At 41.0% G+C, this 26,191-nt stretch overlaps 3 protein-coding genes and 1 long non-coding RNA gene across 11 annotated transcripts in view; 2 read left to right on the top strand and 2 right to left on the bottom strand.

The window, feature by feature from the left end:
• Positions 1 to 806: 806 nt before the first annotated feature.
• On the bottom strand, positions 807 to 7,620 carry znf740b (zinc finger protein 740b). Of its 5 annotated transcripts, none has more exons than XM_042099440.1 (7): positions 7,347 to 7,620; positions 5,864 to 6,023; positions 5,231 to 5,455; positions 4,473 to 4,613; positions 4,157 to 4,289; positions 2,837 to 2,955; positions 807 to 2,703 (listed from the first exon to the last, which is right to left on the bottom strand). In XM_042099440.1, the coding sequence occupies exons 2-7, from the start codon at positions 5,906 to 5,908 to the stop codon at positions 2,530 to 2,532; spliced, it is 837 nt and encodes a 278-aa protein (XP_041955374.1). In that variant the 5' UTR covers positions 5,909 to 6,023; positions 7,347 to 7,620; the 3' UTR covers positions 807 to 2,529. The 5 variants fall into 5 exon arrangements, with proteins under 5 accessions (XP_041955374.1, XP_041955370.1, XP_041955372.1 ...); XM_042099436.1 differs by having other exon boundaries at positions 5,204 to 5,455; positions 7,347 to 7,618; XM_042099438.1 differs by having other exon boundaries at positions 4,157 to 4,277; positions 5,204 to 5,455; positions 7,347 to 7,617.
• Positions 7,621 to 13,962: 6,342 nt separating this feature from the next.
• On the top strand, positions 13,963 to 15,734 carry LOC121714270 (P2X purinoceptor 7-like). The gene is made up of 4 exons (XM_042099552.1): positions 13,963 to 14,187; positions 15,014 to 15,083; positions 15,181 to 15,335; positions 15,572 to 15,734. Exons 1-4 carry the CDS (start codon positions 14,078 to 14,080, stop codon positions 15,732 to 15,734), a joined length of 498 nt encoding a protein of 165 aa, XP_041955486.1. The 5' UTR covers positions 13,963 to 14,077.
• A 14-nt stretch (positions 15,735 to 15,748) lies between these two features.
• LOC121714269 lies at positions 15,749 to 18,696 on the bottom strand. 4 transcript variants are annotated; one of them, XR_006033070.1, is made up of 6 exons: positions 18,092 to 18,696; positions 17,586 to 17,706; positions 16,955 to 17,183; positions 16,544 to 16,817; positions 15,998 to 16,146; positions 15,762 to 15,897 (listed from the first exon to the last, which is right to left on the bottom strand). XR_006033070.1 is itself a non-coding variant. In XM_042099549.1 (4 exons), the coding sequence occupies exons 1-4, from the start codon at positions 18,362 to 18,364 to the stop codon at positions 16,469 to 16,471; spliced, it is 972 nt and encodes a 323-aa protein (XP_041955483.1). In that variant the 5' UTR covers positions 18,365 to 18,696; the 3' UTR covers positions 16,185 to 16,468. The 4 variants fall into 4 exon arrangements, 3 of the variants coding, with proteins under 3 accessions (XP_041955485.1, XP_041955483.1, XP_041955484.1); XM_042099549.1 differs by lacking the exons at positions 15,762 to 15,897; positions 15,998 to 16,146 and having other exon boundaries at positions 16,185 to 16,817; XM_042099550.1 differs by lacking the exons at positions 15,762 to 15,897; positions 15,998 to 16,146 and having other exon boundaries at positions 16,185 to 16,754.
• Positions 18,697 to 18,847: 151 nt separating this feature from the next.
• The window catches only part of LOC121712971, a 13,096-nt gene continuing 5,752 nt past the window's right edge, over positions 18,848 to 26,191 (top strand). Inside the window, exons 1-2 of the long non-coding RNA XR_006032706.1 lie at positions 18,848 to 19,281; positions 20,534 to 20,609. This is a non-coding gene — a long non-coding RNA (uncharacterized LOC121712971). The remainder of the gene's footprint in view (positions 19,282 to 20,533; positions 20,610 to 26,191) is intronic.

The following is a 26,191-nucleotide window of genomic DNA, read 5'->3' as shown; positions in this document are numbered from 1 at the left end:
GTTAGCAACACCACAATATGGCCTCCTGAGCCCCCTGCTGGTAGCTTTACAGCCAGAACTCATCTCATCAGATCAAGAATTTTAAAGGTAAACTATGCAGTATTGGCAATTTCCTTACTGTTTTCTCGGTTTTTGCTTCTTTTTCGCCGGGTCTGTCATGACGAATGACTGAGAAACTCCATCGCTATCTTTTTCTAGCCGGTGCCTGGCGTGTATGTGTATTTGAATGCAGTAAAGCAATTCGTTACACTCGTTATACTTCCTGATACTGAGGCCGACGGCAGTTGGAAGGGTGTTTTTTCCGCTCACAGGCGCTAGGGGGAAGCGAGACGGCCACCATTCAACCCGAAAAAAGTCATATAACCATTCCAATGACTCTGAAGCTGTTAAATGAAGGTAAATTAAGCTAAAAAAATTGCATATTAAGCTAAAAAAAAACCCTGCATAGTGTGCCTTTAAAAGTGCTGAAAATACAAACAGATAACTGTATAATTGTTATTCGTTTTGGAGATTTTTTTTGTTAATTTCTACCTTAACGTGGACCTCACTTTGACATGTTTATTGTTTTCACCTCAATGTCTACTTAACCAATGTTGTCAAGGATGCTCAGTGAGGTAAATGACAGAATGTTGGATATTGATTCCATTTGTATTAGATCAGCCAATGACTGGACAGAGCACTGTTAAAATGTTCAGTCCTATTCATCAGTATTCAGTGACATTCGTCAACAGCCTGGTACTCAAATCTGTCTTTGAACAAAAAAAGTCATACCAGAAATGTCAATGTTCAAATAAATGGCAACAAGGTTAAAAAAAACAAACACTTTATTTAGTTTATTGATTGGGCCCTAATTCTCCACTCACTACTCTAGGGTCATCATTAACTTCATTTGTTTAGGACGAATAAAAAAAAAAAGAATAAAACAGGCATTTTTTTTTCTAACAAAACAAATGTTTACCCATTTTCTTATTTAAAAAAAAAACTTTGTGGTATAGGCCAGAGGATCAAAACTTCATGCAAAACTACTTCTTTAGAGAGGGAAAAAAATGAATCCTCGCTTGCTATTCTATACTACAACTTTCCTAAGAACTTTTTTTAAAAATTAAAAAAATATATATATTAACTTAAATTCAGCAGGTACAAAAACTGCCTATGGTCAGAGGAAGGAGCTAAAGCCAATCTCCTGGTAAGCGACCTAATTTGACCTCTTAATACAACACTGATCCAGGAAACAACTGGCCTCAAGTAAAAAGCCATCCTCTAAGAGGAAGATGATACCTACTCAAAAGTACTAAATAACAATCTGTTCCTCTACTTTTGGCTTCATGAATCCAGTGCTTAAAAAAAAAAAAAAAACCTGACACACAGTACTTGAGATTCAGGTGTGTAGCCCTACAGCAGCACCAGGCCTTTACCACCTTCCTTGACCAATGACACATCCACATTAAGAACAAAAAAAAAAAGAAAAGAAAAATTAGTTCCAAATGCAACTTGTCAGCCCAAGTTTCTGATCTCTGGCCTTAAAAAGAAATGACCCTAAATTACAGGGACTTGTGTGCCAAGCAGAGACATTTAGCTACCACAGTTGCCTGGGTAATCTGAAGGGCTGGGGCTGGAATAAGCACTAAACACAGTAATGAAATGGCACTTGGCAGGTCAACTGAGCCTACTGACTGCTTGGTTGCGGTCCATGTAAAAACAGATTCTGTCCGACACTTATGATGATCGAACATTAATATTGTGTCTAATCACAGTAGAGAACTGGATCTACAAACATTTCTATAAGAGCAAATGGATCACAGCCAACATGACCAGAAATGGAGGAGGGAAAAAAAGATTAAAAACAGTGAAAAGGCCACTTTTTCACACTGAGCGTTCAGCAGGTTCTTACTCCTCTCATTGTGGTGGTGAGTCGTGGAACATCACGCAGCTGTGGGCTTTCGCCCATGTGTCTAGAGACCCGTCCAGTGCACGGAGTCTTAGGACACAGACACATAGGAGTCTCCCATAAGTCTGCTGAAGGATGCTCTGGAACATTCTTCGACAGAGCATCCAACAGAAACATCATTATCTTACAGTTTAATAAGAGAATACATTATTGCCATGGTGTGACAACACAACTAAGCCCATCCAAATCTAGTTTCAGTACCAACTATGTAACAAACTAGAGAAAGAAAAACACTTTTTTTTCGATGTTCATTACAACAAGTAGAAAAGTCTCCATTGTCCCTCAGTCTGGATATGAGGCAGGAGAGACTGACACAACAGCAGTCTATGTGAGTCTAGTGTATCTGCCCCAGTTCACCCAGCGCAGTCAGCAGGCCTGGTCTGTTCCAGTGTACAGAGCTTCGTGTGTGTGATAGTGAATGTGTGTGTGTGTATGTGGCATTGATGGACTAATTCCCTGCAGCCCTGTGCTGTCAGATCAGGAGGGATGGATGGATGGAGGGATGGATGGATGGGCTGGTGGGGAACGCAGACAGACAGACAGACAAGCTGGCCGGCCGACTGGCGGTGCAGAGCTGGAGATCAGACGGCCAGGCGCCCGTTGGGGGACTGTAAGGGGCTCCATGTGGCCGTGTGTTGTGGCGGAGCCTCCTGGGAGTACGGCCGGCCCTCGCAACACGACTGGTTCTCTTCCTTCGCAATGCCCACTGAACACAGGCGGCGGTGCCGCAACAGCCGGTCCGTACGAGAGAAGTTCTGCCGAGGAAAAGCATGGAGGCAGAGAGAGAAAGATACACAACGTAAGTCATGGCCATTGCACACGAAATCTACGTCCCCTGCTTGAGCCGGACAGCCAGCTTGTCTGTCCTCCACCACAACACAGCCTCACCTGGTGGCAGCGGTCACACTGGTAGGGTTTCTCGCCACTGTGAACCCGCTTGTGCCTCTCTAGGTGGTAGCGCTGGATGAACCGCATGTCACACACATCACACCCAAATGGCTTCTCCCCTGCAACACACACACACACACACACACACACACACACACACACACACACACACACACACACACACACAGTAGCAGGGGTAAGACTCTGCTCCAAAAAAAAGGAGATTGGCATTGTTGTTCAAAATGTAGTGCCTCATTCTAAATGACTCGAGAACAAATTACTTTGTGGTTCACTTGCTAAATTGGAATGGCTAACAGTGATAAAACCTATGTCTTATAAATCCCTCTACTGCATGCTATATGAAATAATGAAAAAAAAAGAATTTGCCCATATTTTTTTACTTAAAATTAAGCACAATAAGCAATTGCGAACAATTTTTTTGAAAAAACATTTTGGAACAGATACATTTGAGTATGTTACTTTGGAGCAACAACATGCAATAGCGGTAATAAACAGAAAACATGGATTTAATTGAAAAAACATATTTTTGAAGTACTCATTAAATAACATATAAATAATAATTTGCACTGACAAAACAAGCCAGATGTTGTCGGTGGTCATTTTCGTGGAGGTTTGTTACCTACAAGCAACAATGCTCAACAAAGGAAGCTAAGTTTTACAAAATTCATCGGTTTTTATGCTTTAAAAATCACTCAGTGGCTCTAAAAGAGAGTAATCATTCAAAACATTGCTATAAAGTACTGCCATATCATTTGTACACAGAGTTGGTGCTTGCTCAGCCCCTTGACTTACAGGGGGTAAGTTGAGTGCAATACAAAGGTGTTCGGGAGCAGAAAGGACCAACCCTGCGGCGCAACAGCACACATCACCACGCAATGCTGTGCTGGGCCTGTAGGCCTTTGCCAATGGGTTTACCACAGTCTTTTTGACCACCACAGCAGGAAAATAAAAGCATGAGGCAGAGGGCAGAGCACGGGCAGAGGCGAGGATAGTGAGGTCAAGCGTTCTACCGTTAAGCCCTGCCAAACCCCGGGCGCTGTCCCTCACCCCATTTCCCTTTGGTTACCTCACTCTCTTGTACGTAATAGTTCATAATCGTTTTGTAGGTTTTTTTAGCGATGGACACCTTATTACAACTTGGTGTCACAACATGGATTCTTTGGGCTCCTCCCCTGCCCTGTTGGTACCTCTGACTCCATTGCAGACACTCCAAAACAGTTTAGTTTAAATTTAACGTCTGAGAGTGATGTTACGGAGTCAGAATAAGATCTGTTTTAGGGTTTTGAGACGGCATCTCACCTGTGTGTGTGAGGATGTGGCGCTTCAGGTGGTAGCTGCTGCGGAAAGCGCCATAGCAGTGTTCACAGATGAAGTTCTTCTGGACTTTGCTTAGATCGTCACTGATGTCAGGCACCTCAATCTGAACAACACACTGTAGTTAGATATGTTAGGAATCTTCATATGCAAAGGTTTGAGGATAGTTTGTTCTTAGTACAGCGAAATGTGATGGCCTGGCAGACTGCTGCTAACATATGGAACATCTTCTGGGCCACAAAATCAGAGTCTACTGCTCTCAAATTATACATCATGCTTGCATTATATGGAAAGCACTTGCCTGTGGTTTCTCTCGCAGTTTGTTGGGTGTGCCCGACTTGCGGTGCTTCTTCTTGGGCTGCATGTTCTGGCTCTGGCTGGCGCGCATGTCCTTCTCGTCCAGCAATCGAGACGAGTGGAACTCCCCGTCTTTACGGATCATCTGAGGGGAAACAGACAAAGGGTGTCAGGCCACAGCCCCATCCACATTACAAATGAGGAGAGAGTGGTCAGTGTGAGGACATGCAGCACTGACTGAATGGCCAGCAAATGCAGAAATGAACCTGAGAACATGTCCAAGCTGTGTACAAACAGTCTGTCTCGACATTGACTAGACTGACGACTGTTTAAATGACATCAACACAGCAGAGCCTACCACAAATGACACAGCTAAGCTACCATCTAAGAGGCTAAGTTCCATCGTTCTGAAAGTAAAAAAAAAATGACATAATAAAAATGACATAATAGTGCGGTGTGAGTTTCAGAATTAAAAAAAAATATAATTCAGAAATTCTGTCACAGTACACTTGCTCAGTGAAGTATAGATAGTTGGGAGATGAATTCTAAATCCACGAGTAATACTTTCAACATTCAAGAGTAAGAGTGTTAAAACTAGACGACATATGTTGGAGGCTCAATCAGCCAGATACGAATACACATGCACTAGGACTAGGAAATAGACACAAGCAGTGTGTGAGAGAAGGCTCAAAGCACAGACAAAGAGGTGCTGGATGGTGCAGCGATGGCACATACATGCTCTGCGTTCTGCGGCTGTCTCACCACGGGCGAGCAGCTGACTCCAGAGGGCAGCACCATGTGGCTGTGGCCGTGGCCATGTCCGTGACCGTGGCCGTGTCCATGACCATGACCGTGGCTGTGGTGGCCCTCCTGGTTCTCCCTCTGGCCGGGTCCCAGCGGCGTCACCATCTTCTTGTGGCCGGACATGGAGTTGGCCTGCATGAGCGCCATGCTGGACAGCACCGCCTCACAGCCCAGCAACCCAGCCTGCCATAGCAACGCCACGCGCACACATTGGCATAAACACGCATGCACGCACACACACACACGTACACATACACACACACACACGTACGTACGTACGTACGTGCACACACACACACGTACGTACGTACACACACACGTACGTACGTACGCACACACACGTACGCGCACACACACACACACGTACGCGCACACACACACACACAGAAGCCAAAAAATAACCACACATAGGAATAAATATCCACAATTGCAGAGCAAGAGCAAAACGAGGTAGACCAGCAGTGATGGTTAAAGAAAGCAGAAGGGAAATCAATTAATCTAACTACCTATGGATGTTGGGGGAGAGAGACACAGACAGAAAATAAAAGTCAAACTCAAAACTGTGACAATGAGAAGAAGTAGTACACTGACCCATTTCATATGGTCTCGGACTGAGTTGTTGGGATGGTGTGACATCGCCGTGGTGAGAGTGTGTGCGTGTGTTAGGGGGAGAGGACACGTCACGTGGGGATAGATGGTGGGGTGTGTGATAACAGACCCTCACAAACCCCACACATCGGGGGGCTCACGCCTGGAAACAGAGGGGGGAGGTGTGTGACATAAGGCCATCATATGCCAACTCTTTCCTGATTGGGGGGGCAAGAATTTCACTCACAAGACTGAAAGGAATTGGGGGGGGGGGGGGGGAGGTTGAGCAAGTAGTGTACCTACAGTGCTATGCCTACTTCTTAAGGAGGTACCTGAAATTTTCCAAAGGGAAACACAGTAACAGAAAACAGTGGGTGGCAATGCAATGTACAAAATGTGCTTCAGAAAAACGAAAACGAATGCATGAAGAATGAAGACATATTCTATATTTGAGGGGATAAGCATACAGTAACTTTACTTGTTGGCAGAAAAATCAGAAAATAATTTCTAATTCAGAAAAGAAAAGAATCATTTAAAATCTGGTGGATGGCTGTGTGTCGATGCTTTAAGTAACAGTGGCCTGGCAATAAGACACTAGTGTAGGCAGCATTCAGATGTTGATCATACACGGCTGTGTTTGTCTTAAGTGAAAATGAATAAGCTAATGGCACAAATTACTTTGTTGACGTAAGATTAGATCTAGCAATTTGGCAACTATGACCTATCTATCAGCATCCGAGCAAACAAACAATAAAACGATAATACTAAAAAAGATATTGGTGTGAAAATGGAGAAATGTTGCAGTAACAATCCTGGCTAAAGTAAGTTAATACTAAGAACCTTGTTAGCCTAGCCACTCTGGACAGCTTGCAACATCAAATCAATTTAAGGTAAATACATTTTCGATAACTACACCTTTTCCTCCTGCAGATATGGGAACTTGATTAAGTTGTAGGTGACTGTAACTATGAGTTTTCGTGGTCTCAAAATATCCAATTCAGCAGCATAGCTTTAAAATAGACAATGCTAACTAGCTCGTTAGCAAGCTAACATTACCTTTCAAACCAGCTATCGCTATCGCTAACATTGGCGGGTCAAACAGTAAGAAACCCGTCCATTAAATCAAAGAAGTTGTTACGCTTTCAACAGACCACTAAGACCAGCTAGAAAAACATGTGTTCTCTTCATAAGCTTATATCTGAAATTAACATTTTCAGCGTCACATTACTCCAGATGACTGTACCGTTACAACTAGCTCGCACAATGCTACATAATAACACGGTGAATGAGATTTCTTTAAGTCTATGGTAGCTTGCTAGCAACCCCCCAACCCCCTCACAAACACAACAACAGCAGGGCGTGTGGTTGAGTTGACCGCCGAAGACGAAACGTCAGAGGTTTGCCATTAATGTTCGGTAAAATCTGACTTGTCCCAACTGAAACGTCGGACAGCAATTTAACTCATATTTGATTTTCATTCACTTACCTTCCTGTCTCTGGTGTTTGCCGATCAGTGTATCTTGTCGGACATACAGTTTTTCTCAGTTTACAAACACAGGAAACGCTACCGGAAGTGCTCCCCAGGGAAAGATGTAGCACGTGACCACAGTCCTAGAGAATGACGTACTCATGGACCCACGTACCACGTACCCGTCCAACATCATCGGCCATGTTGGGACAGTCAACATCTATCTATAAATTGGTTATGGTTATGGGATTTGGCAAATCCCAAAACAACACAAATACAAAAACAACATAATATTTAAAATGTAACAGGGAACAGATTAGAATGTTACTATAATAAGGAGAATAGCAATAATAAATAACAATATCAATTCAATCAATAAAATAAGCAATGAAAATGAGGTAAAAAAGCAATAATAAACAATAATGTCCATTCAATCAATAATATAAAAACAATGACATGGTAAGACTACATTAAGATAATATCAATACCCGTTACAGTTTGCTTACCAGGAGAAAGTAGGCGTGGATGATGCCATCACTTATCTTCTACACAGGACACATTCTCACCTGGGAAAAGTGCTGTGAGAATCATGTTCTTTGATTTCTCAAGTGCTTTTAACACCATCCAACCCCTCAGACTGGGAGACAAGCTCTTGCAGATGGGTGTGGATGCTCACCTGGTAACCTGGATTACAGATTACCTGACCGAGCGACCACAGTTCGTCAGACTGAAGAACTGTCTCTCTGACACTGTGATCAGCAGCACCGGAGCGCCACAGGTAACTGTGCTCTCTCCAGTCCTGTTCACCCTGTACACATCTGACTTCTTCTACAACACCGAGTCATGCCACATGCAGAAGTTTTCTGACGATACTGCAATTGTGGGGTGTATCAGGAACGGGCAGGAGGAGGAGTACAGGAGCCTGGTGGAGGACTGTGCAATAGTGCAAACTCAATCATCTTCAACTCAACACTTCAAAGATGGTGGTTCCGCAGGTTTAAGCCCACTCTGCTACCAGTCTCCATTGTTGGGGTCAATGTGTAACGTATCATGGCTTGGTCAGCTATCCGCACCTCACCATCTCACCACAGGGGTCCCCCAGGGCTCAGTGCTGGGCCCCCTCCTCTTTGCTATCTACACCACCTCCTTGGGACAGATTATCCGTTCGCACGGCTTCTCATACCACTGCTATGCAGACGACACACAGCTCTATCTGTCCTTTCCACCTGACGACCCCCTGGTTTCAGCACGGATCTCGGATTGCCTTTCAGACATAGCTACATGGATGAAGGCACACCACCTCCAGCTGAACCTCTCAAAGACTGAACTGCTGGTCATCCCAGCTAAACCTACCATACACCACGACATCAACATCAAATTTGACTCCCTGTCTGTTTCACCGACCAGGACTGCAAGAAATCTAGGAGTTGTTCTTGACAACCAACTAAACTTCTCAGATCATGTTGCCTCAGTCGCCCGGTCATGCCGTTTCGCACTCTACAACATACGGAAAATCAGGACTTACTTGGCTCAAGATGCTACCCAACTTCTGGTTCAGGCAATAGTCATCTCACGACTCGACTACTGCAATGCCCTCCTGACAGGTCTCCCAGCCTGCGCAGTGAAACCACTTCAGATGATCCAGAACGCGGCGGCGCGCCTGGTCTACAACCAACCCAAAAGGGCACATGTTACCCCGCTGCTCATCTAGCTACACTGGCTACCTATGGCGGCCCGCATCAAATTCAAGTCTCTAACGTTTGCCTACAAAGTAGTCTCCGGTTCTGCTCCCACCTACTTGAATGCCCTCATACAGACTTACACTACCTCCAGACCGCTGCGCTCCTCTGACGAACGACGTCTAGCTCTACCACCGGTACGCTCAAGCCAATCCAAACTTTTCTCATCTGTTGTTCCTCGTTGGTGGAACACACTGCCAGTTCCTACAAGGGCAGGGACATCCTTTTCCACTTTCAAAAAACTCCTGAAGACCCAGCTCTTTAGAGAACATCTACTCTCATAGCAACACTTACAACAAGTCTTACTGATCCTAGCACTCACCAGCCGTTTTAAACTGACAAGTAACTGTTAAAAACAGCACTCACCGACGCACTTATTCTTACTGTACTCTAATGTTTTTTTAAACTGTCCTAAAATTGTGAGAATTGTTCTAAAACTTACTGTTTACCATGTTGTTAGTCGCTTTGGTTAAAAAGCGTCAGCCAAATGTAATGTAATGTAATGGTAAGCACCTACAAGTATCTGGGTCTCCACCTGGACAATAAACTGGCTTGGTCAGCCAACACTGACGCACTCTACAAGAAAGGGCAGAGCAGGCTGTACTTCCTGAGAAGGGTTCGGTCCTTCAATGTGTGCAGCAAGCTCCTCAGGATGTTCTACCAGTCTGTTGTTGCCAGCGTTCTCTTCTATGCAGTGGTATGCTGGGGAGGAAGCACAAAGAAGAAGGATGGGGGGCGACTTGATAGGCTGGTAAGGAAGGCTGGCTCTGTAGTGGGAGCTGAACTGGAGTGCATCACTTCAATATCTGACAAAAGGACCCTGAGCAAACTGATCAACATCTTGGACAATGAGTGTCATCCACTCCACAACACTATTGTAAAGCAGAAGAGCCTGATCAGCTGGAGACTTCGCTCACTGCCTTGCACAACAGACAGACTGAGGAAGTCATTTGTCCCCAGGGCCATTGAACTGTTCAATGCTTCACTTAAGGGAAGAGGAGAGATAGACTTCTCCGCATAGTCTGTCTGCCTCTTCACCCCCTCCTTGTTTGGATACCGTCTGTCCACTAGCCACTTTTTACCACTGTCTTTCTGCCTCACTGTTTGCATGCTATATTAGCACATATGCATAACCCCTCCCCCCATGCCACAGCCGAACTGTGGCCACACTTATACCTTTTCTTAATATAGTTATATATAGATATATAAATATATATTGACTTTATTCTTGCACTGTTGGACTTACTCATTTGCACCATCACCATGACACTCACTCACAAAGAGCACCTTACCTTATTATGCACAAAGAATCACAGGCTCAGTCCCTGCCTCAGTCATTACAAGCGCCTCTTGATTGATTAATCACCTATGTGCAGGCGCGCGGGAACCTATTTTTGACCAGGGGTGCTGAATAACAAAAATAATGGAGGTCCGACGATTCCCCCAATTCTGCCCCCACTTGTGTGTGGCAATGACATGGTCTAGCCAGCTACATTAGAGAAGATGAATAGGCCTAGGCCTAACAGTTTCCCAAGAGAAAGTCTGAAGCTGAAGTTCCCTTCAAAAACCTTTACTTAGGATTCACTGTAAAACTAAGCAGACCAACAGAGTACATCTCAGTCATTTCATTCGAGGTTTTGTTTAAGAGAAATCATGTAGGCTAACATTCCAAGTTACAGAATAGAAACTAATGCGTTAGCTTATGGCTAATGTATATGCGAAATCCCATAGAGATGCTAACGGTGAGCATAATCGATTAGAGCGAACTTCAGTCCATTTACAAAAGGGTTAGGTCTACATGAGAAGAATTCTTTGTTTACAACTGACTATTAAAACACTCAAAGGCTAATGTTTTCTCTCCATATAATACCATGTAGGAAAAAACGTGACTCATCAATGCTACTTGAACAGAAGTAGTTTAGCTGCACAAAATCCCAAGTAGCCTACCTCTTGCTGCACAAAATAAACATTAGGCGTGCGTGTGACAATGTGGACCCACTAGTGATCATGTGACACTTGCTCTGCTGCTTCTCTCCTCCTGGATTTAGTGAATGTATGGGGTTTCAATGCGTGATTTCGAGTGTTTTTTCCCATAAGTAATTTAAATACTCGATCATGTAAATTTGCACATTGTTAAAACAACAATCACGATATTATCGCAGACGATATATATAGCCCACCCCTAATTTTGACTGCTAAATACGTAATTTTAGTGCGGTGTGCGGGTGATCGCGAGAAAGAAAAGTCCTGGGCAGCCACAAATTCCAATGTTCCGCGACAGCACTCCGAGTCCATTGCGCCCACCCTAACCCCACAGAAGCGCACTTGACATCGTTAGCCTTTCAGTATAGCTAAGGAAAATTACTTTTCTGATCGTCAAAACCACACCAGAGATGTTAGGCTTTAAATATAGGCTAATAATCAGTCTGCAATGATCTCGCAAATAATTTCTGAATAGACTAAAGTGTGTCGTCTCCACAGCAAGTATGTGTCCTACTAATTTCTCTTAGCGAGTGAATGATTTCACTAGCTTTGCATTTATTATTTTTGCAAAACTGTAAAACACAATTAAAGTTTCTTTCAGCTTATCCATGTTTTTTTTGAACGTGTAAATCGCATAGAATATGTAGGCCTATATCAACCGTAGGCCTACACACTTGATGCTATCACATAGATGAAACCACGCTGGTTCTTACAGTAACTGACTCACGTTCACGTTGATCTCTATAACTGTTAATTTGTAGTAGCCTATATTCGAACCTATCCATAACCCTTTTTTGCTATTTGACTCATCATTTCACATACAAAAATATAAATAATGTCAGACAGCGAATTAGTAATTATTTAAAAAAATATATAATATTTTTTAAAAATCTATCTCCTGCCAGCAGGGGGTGCTGCAGCACCCTCAGCACCCCCCTTCCCGCCCCCTTGACTATGTGGATACTGTTTTTAGAATTGATTTAGATTAAGTGTTATTTAGTATAATTTGTATTTTAGTATGTTTAGTATATTCTTTTAGCCTAGAAATCTAGACGGGCCCCTAGTGGCAGCAAATTACAGGGCTAGTCTAGCAACTCTCCGTTGGCTTGTGAGCTCCAGAAATCGAAACTCAATCAGGCCAATGAAATCGTGTATTAACGTTTTTCATGTGACGTATTCTAGGTTCTATAGCTTTGTTTACATCCAGCTGGTAGGCAAGGGACAAGTTGAACCCATTGAACATCGTTGTCTGCAGCTGCCTCTCGGTAGGCTACATCTCTGTATTTCAGCAATGTCAACATTTCAGGCATCAATAAAGGTGATGATGAAACGTTATCCCATTGATCAATATTTGATAGCCTGTCACAGGAACGTTGTTTCGCTAAAATCGCCCTGATTTGGTGCATTGATCTGTATCGATAACGTTATGGGAGAACCTGCATGTAGCCTAATGGTAGCCTAACTTTTTTTCTCTGTTCAAAACTCGGTTTACACGAAGACAATAGCCTTTCTTAGAAGCTGTGACATTTGACCAGAAAGGAAGATGTCTTCCTTCTGAAAGCTGACACAAAATCAAACAATATTTGATCATTTAACTTCAACTGAACAGAGACAGGTCTTGGTAGGCAGACTCAGCAGACGTTAAAACGGTAGCCTACTGTTATAGCCAGAGTCAGTCAGCATCATGTAACATTAATGGCGTTAGTCATGAATCCTGTAACATATTATATCATATAACAGCGATGGCTTATTCGAAGACGATCTGCATGGATATATAACCACCCAGAAAAACTCAGAATGTGAGTTATAAAGTTCATTAATTGTATGAAACTTTTTATTAGTTATCCATTGCAGCATCGCCTATATTAGGCTGTTATGCTAGCTCAGCCTTTAAATATGTTGTTATTTTGGTCATGTGGACTTGATTAAACGGGTAAAGATAATTCATAAACTGCTTATTTCTTACATGACTGAAGCAGTAGCCTAGGTTCAACAGTGGTGTTTGAGGTTGCTGTGTTAAGTTGTTGTGTGTGATCGCTAAACAATTAGGATCAAATCAGTTTATTTTGACATACGGGAGTTAACCTGACCTGTAACGTTAGCCTATAGCACATAAGCCTATTCTGTTTTCATTTATTAGCATTTGTTGTGATTATATAATCAAATGACACTCATGATAACTTGAAATAGAAGGACAGAAGATAGGTGATTGATGTCCACAAGCACGAATTTCACGAGACAAATTAGAACAAACTGTTCCGGTAAAAATAATCTTGCCGGTAAAAATACTCTTGCCATGTTTAAAATGCTGCACTTTTTCCCTTCATAGCCTATCTCTGGCAATTCATTTTTGGATGACTGTAGATAGGAGTATTTTAGCCTACGTCTTTGTAGACAGTAGGCTACACCATTAGGCTATCTTGAGAATAAAAGACTTCACAGCTGCTAACGATCATCCTCCACAACCACGAGGATAGATAGGCTAAACGGTCGTTCGTCGCCTTTTTGCTTCTTATTGTAAAACCAACTGTTAGGGCCTACACAAGTGGTCGGCATCCCAGTCAATATTTGATATTAAAATTTAAAATTTGAAGCTATTTGTAACTATGTGTAGCCTATGCAACCCGACTGTTGCAGGCTTGCCTACCACTCTCTGCAGTGCCTTGCCTACCATTCTTGCCTACCACTCCAGTTGTAAACAAACGGTCACATGACATTATGACGTAGGTGCAAAACCTTAAAGGGGTGATAGAATGATTATATAGGGTATTTGGTGCTGGTCCTTAAGGTCTCTGAATAGGGTGTGTAACATTGGTTGGGCTGAAAATGGCATATGTGCTGTTCTATGCGCCCTAATGCAAGCCTGGTTAAAAGCCCTAGAATGAAACGAGAGGTTTTCTTTTATGGTATGCTCATGAATATTTAGATGAGCTGTGCGCTGATTGGTTGGTTTACAACGAGCGAAGCTGCGGAGCAAACGCGTCATGGCCACAAGCACTCACTCACTGAAACATCGAAATTGTTGATATGGACACATTAGGTGTTGAACCATATATGTATGAGCCAGAATCAGAGGAAGAATCTGATGTAGAGGAGCAACCAGTCGCCCATAGATTACAAATGACTACTTCAGAATGGTAAGTTTTTTCATTTATCATTTACACATAGCACTACACGTTAGCTGTAATACTAATGTAATAGCCGACACACTTCAGTGTCCTAGCCTAAGCATAACGTTGTATTAGTCTTATGTTAACTTTGTAAGCAGCATAACAGTTATTCATTTGCACACAAACAAATGTTTTACAACATGTAACGTTACCCTCGTGCATTTTCTGTCAAGACGTCCAGTTAGCGAGAAAGTCCGTATAGCCAATATGTAGCGTGCAGATAGCTATAATGAAATGAGTGCTGCTCGCAAGGAAAGTAGCCTATACTCTCGTTTTAGTCAGTATATTGTTACCGTTCTCTCCTGCTGAATGGGTTATCTGATTAGGAGTTACCTACATTATTTGCCACGTAACGTTAGTAGTAATATGTGATCTTACAACAGGACGTCCAGTTAGCTGGGCAAGAGACTATTTCCGTAGTACCAGTTCAGTATGTTATGGCCGTAATGAAATGAGTAGCCTACTGCTCACTCGCTTCAACAAAAATATTACCACTGTCATGTCACGAGAGGTAATATTTTTGTTGACGCGAGCAGTAGGCTACTCATTTCACAAACACCATAACCTACGAACTGCCACTACAGAAATAGTAGGCTCTTGCCTAACTAACTGGACATCATCCTGTTGTATATATTATTACATGTAACGAAGATAATAATCTCATAACCAGATGACCTAATCAGCAGTAGGCCAACTTCTATCCTGCCGATTATATCATCTGATTATAAGATTATTACCCTCGTTCCATGTAGTGATATGTGAACTTACAATTACATCCATCTCCCCTTGCCAGGTGTACGTGTGGAAACTGTGACCGCATGCCCCAGGAGAGAGAAAATATATGTTGCCGGGAAGTACCCCAGGTAACTACAACTGGAGATATTTACTCAAGCTAATTTGTGCTTTCTGCTCATTCAAAATGACAAAATAACAGCATGGTCTTTATATTTGTTTTTACAGGTCATGAGAAGAATGACCCAGGTTCCGGAGGAGATAACCTGTATGATTGACCATCCTGGCCTTGAACCGGTGTGCCTCAACATATATTCTTTACAAAATGCAATGAACATCTACAGAGCTGACCATGGGCAGTTGAGAATAAGAGGGATGGAAAAGTGAGGACAATCTGATACAAGTGTTACCAGCTATATAATATAAATCAAATGTTTTTAGCCAATATGCATTCATTATTAGTTCAGCAGGTCACGAAAACACAGTTTGATGCAAACAGTAAAATGACAAACTTTATTTTGTTTCAACACAATCATACAGTGCTATACTCAAAAATATAAAATATTCAAAAAATAAATAGTAAAAAAAAGTGTGCCTTTCCACTCTGATTTCTCTGAAGGCAATGCAGACACTTGGCCTACAGATCTTTCGTGAGCTGGTGCTGGGGTTTCCTTGGACGAAGTGTCCGTGTTGTGATCCCCTCTTGTGTGGTGCTGCGCATACGGAGGGAGTTTCCGGAAACATCAGGGCAGTATGTCGGGTTCAGACCCCCCCTCGACTGAACCGTGACACATGCTCAGCGACAGCATCCTCCCTGGAAGGTCTGGGAAGCTGAGTCTTGGAGCAAGTCTTGGAGCACAGGAATCTGCTGGACGGCATCCACATAACGAAGGGAGTCATGGACGATCTCTTCGAACACCAGTCTTATCAGGTTAAAGACATAGCCTGTTGTGTGTGAATTAATAAGTTATTGTTAGTGTCTATACCGTTGCACATTTGTTGCACAATCGTTTGTATAAAAAAAATATATACATTTTAAACTTACAAATCGTTGGCTCTGTCTTCACTTTTTTGACCGTGTAACCTCCCCTTTTGGCCTTTGGAAACACAAGCCTGTACATTAGTTTCCCCTTGGCTGTCTTCCGTTGTGGGCGCTGAGCATTCTCATTGAAATGCATAGCAGCAAGGTACAACCTAAATGAAACAGCAGAAATGTTGTAACAATCGTCACTTGTCACTTTTGTAAGCACACACCAAGCAAAATACTACTATTAACTCACAGCAAAAGCATTGGCTAAACCTGTAGGCTGTGCCAAAGCTGTACTCTAACCGGTGTTGTTACAAGTGCCTTTCAGTTAGAGCAGCCTAAAACTGTAATGATTTGCATTTTGATGGCTGGCAATTAGGCCTGATCTCACACTTTCACTAAACAAAACCCATTTCTGTACACAATGTCTTCTGAAGGCATCATACGTGTGTGTTCTCAGCTGCATTGCATTAAATATCTATAAAATAATTAAAAGTAGATCAGTTGTGAAGTCATCAGTGAAAGACAAACACTTCCTGCAGGGGACAATGAGCACAATGATACCTTTTTCATCTTTGAAAATGAAGCTCCACAAAAGTAAATGGCAGCAGACAGCTGAAGGTTGCCCACAGGGGTGCTCCCAATAACTGGCTGACTCTTCCACTGTCGGAAGAACTTGCAGTGAGGGCATAGTTGGTCGATCGCTAGGAAGGACCCTCTTCTGCGTGGCAGGAATGTACAGGTTCTTGTGCACACAGGGCAGATCTCGAACAGGCTGAAGAGGCATTGCTCAAAAACAATGTATTTTGCATCGCCATATGAAGTCACTGGTGATGTACTACAAAAGATAATAAAGAAAAAACAACATTGTCCATCTCAGTCAAAAATCTGTCAAAAAACAATTGTACTGTCTGACAACAGTCACAATGCATATAAATAGCACTGCTGCATTGTGAGAGTTGTAACTTTACTTACAAAAGCTGAGATGATTCTGTCTCCATTGTAGCAGACTGTGCAGGATCGTATGTGGAATCTTGAGGATCAGTGCATGCAGAGGAAACATCTTCCACCTCCTCCTCAAATTCAAGGCGAGGTCTCTTTGCTGGCCTCTGACCCTTCAAAGGAGTTGAAGAGAATGGCCCAGAGACTGAAGGAACCGTTGTGCCTACTGCCACACTTTGGCATTGCAGCGTTGCCTGTATGCCTTCAAAGGGGGAGGGGGAGACTATTTAGTGGGGTGTCGTATGGATTGCTCGGTGCCGAAGGACAATGTACTTCTGTGATACAACATATAATTTACTAATCAGTCATATCTTTTGTATATAGACCCATTCATACTGGTTGAACAAATAACTTTCACCAGCCTTCCCCACAAAAGTAAATGCAGGTCATTCAGTGAGATGAATAGTATGAATAGGTCTATTCATACTATGAATACTTCTTTAATTTGTTGTGAATGGCTCACTAATGTACTCAGTCATCAAGGTAAGTAATTGGGCAACACTGCTCTACTAAATGCTACCCAGTAATAATGCTACACATGTTTGGAACACACAAACACGTCTGATAATATCCATGATAACATAAGAATAATTAGAACGTTTACCTTTGCTTCGTTGGTGAGGTCTCAATGTAGTAAAAGAAAGCTGCGTCCCGCGAGATGCCACACAAGGATGATCTGTTTGGCATGCTGCAACTTTTGTTCGTGGTTGTTCTTGTGATGTGCTCTGAAATCATTTTACACGATAATGTTAACGTTACTCCTAGTTTCCACTTCTAAAAGTGGTAACAGGATCGACTTAGGTGGGTAACATTACAGCTTAGTGCTAGCTTCTAGCAACCAAACTATCGTGATTCTACTCAGCTTTAGCTATCTTGCTGGAATAGAATAACAAAATAACCTGACGAAGACCTGGACAAACGTGCATCGTAAAGTGTAGATTTACATGTCAACATGTTATTTATTCGAATGAAATACAGTCAGGGAAATGAAATAATGTTACCCCCATTGCTAACAAACTGAATCGTAACACATTCTACGTGTACATGTATGTTGCTATACACGATATGCTAGCATTGATATCAACTGCTTAGCGACAAAATAATACTTACAGCTTGCGGTTGTGATGACCTTACGGTCGGAACAGCCCCTCGTTTCAGTAAAAGAAGTTTGGCAAATCCTGCTTTAAAATGTCCAAGATTTTGAAAGCTGTCTTCGGTAAAATGTTTAGAGCAAATGAACAGCTGAGCGTCGAACTTTGCAGGGATCTTCTGATAGACAAACATTATCCATGCCTGCCGAGTCTTCGGATCCTTGGGAAGACTGTGACAAACTTCCCCTTTCTCCGTGCAGCCTGGAACACTGCATTTACCTCTCTGGCTCATTTTCGATAGAGAAACTGCCTGCTTTGTAATTCTTGTAGAAGTAAACCCAACAGTAGGCTAGCTAAACTAGTGTCTGACATCTTCACGACCTCCATTCATGTTCTTGGGCCAGCGAACCAGTGGGCTGGTCTGTATGTAAATTTTGGGGCGTGACACATGTACAGGCCAGAGCCAAATAAGGCACCACTTCGGAGTTTGCGTAAACTCTGAGCTTCTTTTGGATTCGCCCGTTTTATGGCGGGAGTTTCGAATTGTGAGATTTGCACAGAAAGGAGGCGTGGATGGGGTTTTGAACTTCTCTGTATCTCCATTTCACCCACTGAACTATCGTTATTCATCTACACTGTAAAAAATGGCTGTGAAATCTACAGTTATTTACTGTGGATTTCACAGTACCATTACAGTATATGATTTTTACAGTAGACTGTTGTAAAATGTACAGTAAACCCGTGTCCACATGACAAAATCACAGTAGTCTGAGTTACCGTAGAAATCACAGTAGTCAAAGCATTACTGTAAAAAAATCACAAGATAGCCACTGTAGTACTGTAAATACTAAAGTAAACTACTGTATTTTCCTTCTTTATCTTATCTTACACTCTTAAAAACATATTGGTTAAAAATAACTTTAGCCCCAAACATAGCAACATGTAGGCTTACCCTTTCTGGAACATTTATGTAGGCCTACCTTTTACAAATAATTCACAAAAAGGCCTAAACAGTAATGTGTCACTCAAATGTTGTTGGGGGAGGGGATTTTGGAGCAACCGTTACTTTTTTCTTCAAGTCAACTTCAGTCCTCACTCACTCACCAAGTGATGCAGCAACTTTCAACAGAGGAGCTTCTGGAGTGTGAGAGAAAACACGTTTGTAGGATGGAATAATCTTTGTGGAAGAGGAGGCACAGCTATTCAGAGGTAAGGTTTAGTTTAAATGTAAGGAAATTCGGGTGGTAAATACTGTTAACTGAGCCAAATTATTAGCTAAAAGCTGTCGCTAACGTTAGCAACCTATCATAGCCTAAGCTACCCACAAATTCTGATACTTCTGTACTCTTTAACATGCCTTCAATAATGCATGACTGTCATGATAGAGATAGAAATTAAGGAGGAGGAATCAGTTGTGTGTACCTATCTGTTCCCGTGTTATTTTTAAGTTTATAGAACCCAACTAGCTAACGCTAACGTTAGCCTATTATTTAGCTTCTAACTATAGCCAGAGACAGTTGATAAAGCTAAAGGATCTTTGCCATAGCCTAGCACTTTTAGCCATAACTAGTTAGTCCTAATTGAAAGTCCCCTTAGTGCAGATTAAAGAATCCTGTAAGCATTAACGTTAATATCTAAAAAAATAAATAAAAAATAGTTGAGCTGCCTATGTTGACCAGTTTGTCATGCAGAGAAACTTAGCTTGTCAGAGGTCTGTTTGTATAATACAGCTGTATTCATAAATCCAGTGGTGGACATTACTTGAGTACATTTACTCAATTACTGTACTTTCTGTCGCTTTTTTATGTATCTGTACTTGATTTGAGTATTTCAATTTTGTTAAACTTTTTACTTTTACTCCAGTACATTTCAAGGCCAAATATCTTACTTTTTACTCCACTACATTTTGTGACAGCTGAAGTACAGCTGAAGTTCCTTGTTGACCCCAATAATAATTCACAATATTGATGTTAATATAACAAACCTCTTGATGCCATCGAGCAAATGATAGACAATGATGGACAATCTGACATTATCAAACACAAAAGGGAACATCTTGATTTGGTCTGAAAGTGTAAAGCATTCAACAAAGAAAAATGTGGTTACTTTGAAGAATCTAAGATAAGATATCACATTAGTTTGTTTTACAATAATTATTAGCTGATTTTGTCCTTGAATGGAGGAGAAAGGCTCAATGAATGCCTATGTCTGTGCCGAATAATTTCAACAAAAGTAAATTCAACTGTATTCGTCAAAATACATTTCAGGACTTTTACTTTTGATACTTAAGTACATTTGAAGGCAAGTACTTTTGTACTTCCACTCAAGTGGAAATGTAAAAGGAGGACTTTTACTGGAGTAACATTTGACCATGTGTATCTCTACTTTCACTCAAGTACAGGATTTGTGTACTTCGTCCACCACTGCATAAATCTAACATTAATGTTTAACCTTCTCACAGGGTTCCCTCCAATGCAGAATATGGGCAGAATAAGTGCTAACAATGAAGTACCTGTCCAGAAGGATCTAACAGCTATGTAAGTTTACACACCTTTTTTGTAGTATAGTGTAGTATTCTTTTTTAATAATATTAAGCATAAGTACACATAAGTATTGCATTTATTAAATTAGGGTGCGTTCGTAAATTGGTACTCTGAGCGCTCTGAGCACACTCTGAAACTTTTTAACCGTTCGTAAATTCTGGGCACTCCAGATGAAGGGACAGAGTGGCAGAGTGTGTCGTCACACAGTAGATTGCAGGCTAGTGCTAGAATGCTTTCACATTACAAGCTAACTGTTGTTATTTAGTAGGTTAAAACAATTGCTTACACAGTCCTCATCATCACTGTCAAGAAGCTCTTGCATTAGTGGAATTGAGTTCTGAATGACACATAAACCCTGTTCCACAAGTGCTATAGTGATGTCCATATTGTAAACCATACTGTCTGTAATCCTAAGTAAATTCACAGGGAGTTAGAACGCTCATCTTTTTCGAACTTCAGAGCGTTATTTTATTTTCAGTGTCAGATTGAATTTCACGAACGCAGCCTTAGTCTTGAGTGTGATCAGGGCTCTACAGTGCGCCCATTTCACTCGCACATGCGAGTAAAAATGATGCCGTGCGAGTGCAAAAAAATATTTAGGCGCACTGGTGCGAATGACTTCTAACCATGTCAATGTTTGTCTACAAAATACACCGCAACATCGAGAAACATTACTGGTGCAAACCATAGAATCACGTCGCGAATGCAGAATAAAAACCTCCCATCACCTCCCATCAACGTTAGCAGTTTCGCGTTGTGATTCGCTAGTAGTCGCTTCTATCAAATCCAAAAGCGCAGAAAAAGCGGAAAGTTAGACAAGCTAGCCAAGATGCAAAGATTGAAGAAATTAGTTCTTCTATCCACCGAATTAATTGGATATAGGAGGAACAGGATGAGATTCTGAGAATGCAGTGAGAGAAGGAAAGGTAACCTAACATGCCTTTTAGCCCAGTTGACGTATTGGCTGCAATATGCAAAATATAGCTGTAGCGAACGAACCGGCACAAAACCCGTAATACTCCCATTTTATTCAAAGGTAGAACGCTACTGACAACTCCAGGCTTCTACGCATGTATGTTTGTTTACACCGAATACAAGCTGAAGTGCAAAACGAAAGTAGGCCTAACGTTTGCCTACTGCCCCCATCAATGCAGATATTTCAAATAAAAACTAAAAGTATAAAACATACATCCTTGATTAGCCTATGTTGGGTTTTGTGGAAGAGAAAATGGACTGTTTTAGTAGTAGTAGTAGTCTATTAGGCAGTATGCAGTCAGATAGGTCACCATGGGCATATTTGGATTAGCTATAGATTCACAAATAAATAAATTAGCCTACATTTGGCAGGATACTTGATATACAGACTAAATGCAAATATGGCAATGCATTATATTATTTTACATTAACAAAATGTAGGAAAATAGACTGAAAATAAAGTAGGCACTGATCTTTAAAATCCTGTTTCCTGTAGCCTAAATGTTGTCAGTCATTCTTAATATTCGCAATTGGTGCACTGGCATGTTTAACTGTTAGCTGCAGTATAATGTTAGATTATGTGTAAGTTAAGTACAGAACTGACTGTGCTCCCAAATTTTTGTCTGTGCTCCTAAATTTTTTAACTTGGGCGCACAAGTGCTCCTGAAATTTCTTTTTAGTGTAGATCCCTGGTGATGTTACATGCGCTCCAGTCCATATGGTCCCACCATGCCAAATGCAGCTCTTGCTTTTCCTATTCTCCTCTTTACATCTCCTTCTGATCCGCCATCACTCGCTACCTCGCTTCCCAGGTAAATGAAGGAGTTCACTTCCTCTAGTGGTTGGTGGGTAACCATCAAGCTGGCTAGCATCTTTGCATTGGCCTTGAGCACTTTGGTCTTTTGTGTGCTAATGTAGAGACCTGTCTCAGCAGCCTTCTGTTCTTCCTCTCTCAATTTATCTTGCATTTTTGGTGGTTTTGGGACAGTAATGTCAAATCATCTGCAAAGTCTAGGTTGTCCAGTTGTGTAAACAGGGTCCATTGGGCACCTGTTGTCAGTGGCTGACAATGATCCAGTCGACCACTAACAGTGTTGGGCAAGTTACTTCAAAATCGTAATATATTATGTATTACTTATTACTGTCATTTCAAAGTAATTCATTACATTATAATATTACTGTCTCTGAATTGTAATGCATTACACTACTATTGTATTACTTTTAAGTTACTTTTACCAAAATATCTAGAAATATGGATTTGGAATTCTAAATGCAGTTTATTATGCTCAATGCAGCTCATTGCACTTCTAATGGAGGGTGATGTGGTACAACATGAGCTAGGCTTAAGGCTAACAACAGTAGAATGCAATAGGTGCAGTGATGGCTCATGATGCAATACAAGGAACAATCATAGCCAGAATTTTGTTAAAAGAAGACAAAAGGTCAAAGTCTGGTCAATTGTGATAGAAATGCTGTAACTTCAGGCTTAGGCCTACTCATTAAAATCAACAGAGAGCCCACTACCTGTATATTGTAACCCAAAACTTAAAGACATGTCAGGATAGGCTACACAGTTCAGCTACTGGCCATTTCGGTGCCCTAACTGGTGAAATACAGTATTAACCTAAGTATGTCATCATATGGCCAAATATAAAGATGTAATCCGCCTGTTCCCAGGGATGGGTAGTATTTCTGAAACATGTAATATGTGTTTCAAATGCAAAATAGTATTTTGTCATTTGTATTTTATTGGGTTGAAGGAAAGGGCTCTGTATTTTGTATCAAAATACTTTATTGGTGTGTATTTTGTATTTTAAAAATACTGCAAAATACTATATGTGAAAACACAAAACAAGTAGATACTACACACAGGTGTAATGAATAATTGGTAATTAGGCAACAATGGTTTATGTTTATCACAATCAGCTAATGTGAGAACAGCTGTGTTCAACAACACTTACAGCTTTTCAGTATTGCTGAAGCATCAGCTCTGGTCTGAAGCACTGGTGTGAAGTGGTACGCAAGTAAAGATGAGCAAGTTTATCTGTGCAAGTTCACATAAGGACACTGACAAAGGCAACCATGTCCCATTGTCTCCATGCCAATCTTTAACAGAAAAATGTCAGATATCTCAACCACAATGACATCAATAGATGGTAAGGTGTTGAGTGTGTTTGAATTCCCTTCTAGATGACTAAATGTAAATGTAAATTCTTGAATTATTCTTCTTAGCTCTGATCACACTACATGAACTTGCATACGGTATACGACAGGGGCCAAATTGTATTGTTTTTTACTATATAGTTTTAATAGGCTAAATGTTTGGGATAGAAAAAGCTTTTTTTTGCAGTGCTTCCATACTTCCTTGAAAAAAGTATTTTGAGTATTTTCTAAATACAAAAATACAGTATTTTATTTTGATACATAATATGGTTAGGTCTACTGTATTTTGTAGTTTATTTTGATACATTAAAAATGAGGGTATTAGGCATTTTATTTAGAAATACATTCTGATGTATTTTTGCCCATCCCTGCCTGTTCCCAGCATTAGCACAACACTTTGCGATGATTAGCTTGTCACCTGTGACGATATATACTAGTGACTGACCTATCTGGGTATGTTTGTAGATGCCTGACGAAACCAGACATTGTTGAATCGGCATAATTACAGTGCATGAAAATGCACTGTTCTGTTATCCGAAGTCTTCTTCTTCTTCTTCTTCTTCTTCTCATTCTTCCCACCAAATTTCTGCGTCTAATTCAGCTTTAACCGTTTAATGTAGAAACTTCGTTCAAAGTTTGTAACGTAGGTCTTGAAAAGGACACGTGGGGAATGTATTTTTCACTTTTGTAAACTTTATACTTTTTGAGATATTAATAAAAAACAAGCTTATTTTTCCCCATAGACTTAACATGGGCTGATGACATCACAATGGGCTAATTAACTTGATTTGCACCTGTATCAACTTCCAGCTGCTCACTACTAGGACCCATCAAAGGGCCAGTTAAACTGATTGCACCTGTATCAACTGCTTTCTGCTTAACTAGGCCAACTCTCTGTGTCTCTCCATTCTACAAGGATATAAGGCATATTCCATCCAACTTTCTATCCATTCATCCTCTTCAAACCATTCACTCATCCACCCATTAAACTATACATCAACATCCATTAAACAATCTGCCTATCAACATCCATTACACTATCTAAATTTAACTTTTAAACTATATACTCTGTCTCAGGCTTTAAGCATACAATCTGGCTCTCCTAAGACTACAGATTCTGTTCCTATTTCCTCTGCCCACAACTGTTTCAAAATAAATGTCCTCACTACAATAATTCACTATTAAATAATTTAACTATTTAAACTACTCAACTATTTAACTGTTTAGACATTTCAACTGTCAGTTGTTATCAACTATGACTCCTGCCAACTGTTTCCAAATAAAAGTTTGTTTTGCATTTTATGTTAATATACAGTATGTTTATATTTTCATGCACTGGTAATTTCCTCGAAATTACATTTTCTAGTTTATCCTGGTGCCACGCACCTTGCATGTAGCTGTCTCGAGACCGATTTCTGCTTTCTCGGACTCGACTCTGACTTGTTCCTTCAAAGACTCGGTCTTGACTCGGTCTCGGACCACAGTGGGAGGAGAAGGACTCGTAATTTCAGACCGAGTCCTCGAGACCAGCGCATTTTTTTATGTTCATATTAAAAAAAAAATGAAAATGAAATTTCACGGCGGCCACGTCTTTGCCCCTTGCGTTGGCCTTGGTGCCCCCTTCTTTCAATATTCTGCTTTGCGTCCGTTTAATAGCAATTTTTATTTGGCCTATAGCCTGTCAAAATAATCTTAGCATCACAGCGCAAACTAATTCAGTCTTACACAGTGGAGAAAATGACAGCGCATGGCAAGACAGAAAGTGCGTCCAAACTCACCCATTCTTCTCAGTTGAAATACTCGCAATCATTAAGCCTACTCATCACATAGACACATGTATCACATCACATGAAAGAGCTTTTTCTCAGCTTTTAAACGATGTTAACCGCTAATTGCTGTGGTGAACGGTTCGCAAGAAAAGTAAATAATATAATTAAATTTAATCATAACATCTACATAAGGTGCTATACCCATCTCCCCTACCCATTCATCTCGGTGGAATACTTCACGAACCCTTAGTTCAACACATGACAAACCATATATCAGAATAAACAGCAGACCTTACCAGAAATAAAGCAGTCCCCTGTACAGTAAGCCGTTCCAGAGTATTCCGGTTAAATTAAAAATGTAATCTGCAGCAAGGTCTACATTCATGTCTCCAACTTTGGTCTTTAGGTTTCAAAGTGTCGTTCTTCATGATTTCATAACAGGCCAAATACAAAATAAATGTTACAAATATTGCCTAGATATAGGTAAATATTAGAATCAGAGGATATACAGCTGAGTAAGAGTTTGTGAAAGGAGTCTTAATGATCAAAAAATGCTAAGCATGCATCTAGGCTATTTGAGTTTCTTAAAGCTGAGCTGTGCTTAAATTGTTCAACATGCATGCAACATACATGATTCCATAACAGGCCAAATATAAAATAAATATAAAT

The sequence above is a fragment of the Alosa sapidissima genome, chromosome 7 (genome assembly GCF_018492685.1).
Source record: "Alosa sapidissima isolate fAloSap1 chromosome 7, fAloSap1.pri, whole genome shotgun sequence".
Classification (NCBI taxonomy): domain Eukaryota; kingdom Metazoa; phylum Chordata; class Actinopteri; order Clupeiformes; family Clupeidae; genus Alosa; species Alosa sapidissima.
This window is presented reverse-complemented; position numbering and strand designations above follow the sequence as displayed.

Coding starts and splice junctions, on each gene's coding strand:
- LOC121714269 (XM_042099549.1), bottom strand. CDS start 18,364: ATGAGCCAGAGAGGTAAATGCAGTGTTCCAGGCTGCACGGAGAAAGGG. Junction 17,707..18,091: donor GGTCATCACAACCGCAAGCT/GTAAGTATTATT, acceptor AAATGATTTCAG/AGCACATCACAAGAACAACC. Junction 16,818..16,954: donor ACAGAATCATCTCAGCTTTT/GTAAGTAAAGTT, acceptor TATCTTTTGTAG/TACATCACCAGTGACTTCAT.
- LOC121714270 (XM_042099552.1), top strand. CDS start 14,078: ATGGACACATTAGGTGTTGAACCATATATGTATGAGCCAGAATCAGAG. Junction 14,188..15,013: donor CAAATGACTACTTCAGAATG/GTAAGTTTTTTC, acceptor TCCCCTTGCCAG/GTGTACGTGTGGAAACTGTG. Junction 15,336..15,571: donor AGAATAAGAGGGATGGAAAA/GTGAGGACAATC, acceptor ATTTCTCTGAAG/GCAATGCAGACACTTGGCCT.
- znf740b (XM_042099436.1), bottom strand. CDS start 5,908: ATGTCACACCATCCCAACAACTCAGTCCGAGACCATATGAAATGG. Junction 2,956..4,156: donor CCACATCCTCACACACACAG/GTGAGATGCCGT, acceptor TGTGTGTTGCAG/GGGAGAAGCCATTTGGGTGT. Junction 2,704..2,836: donor AGTGTGACCGCTGCCACCAG/GTGAGGCTGTGT, acceptor TTTCCTCGGCAG/AACTTCTCTCGTACGGACCG.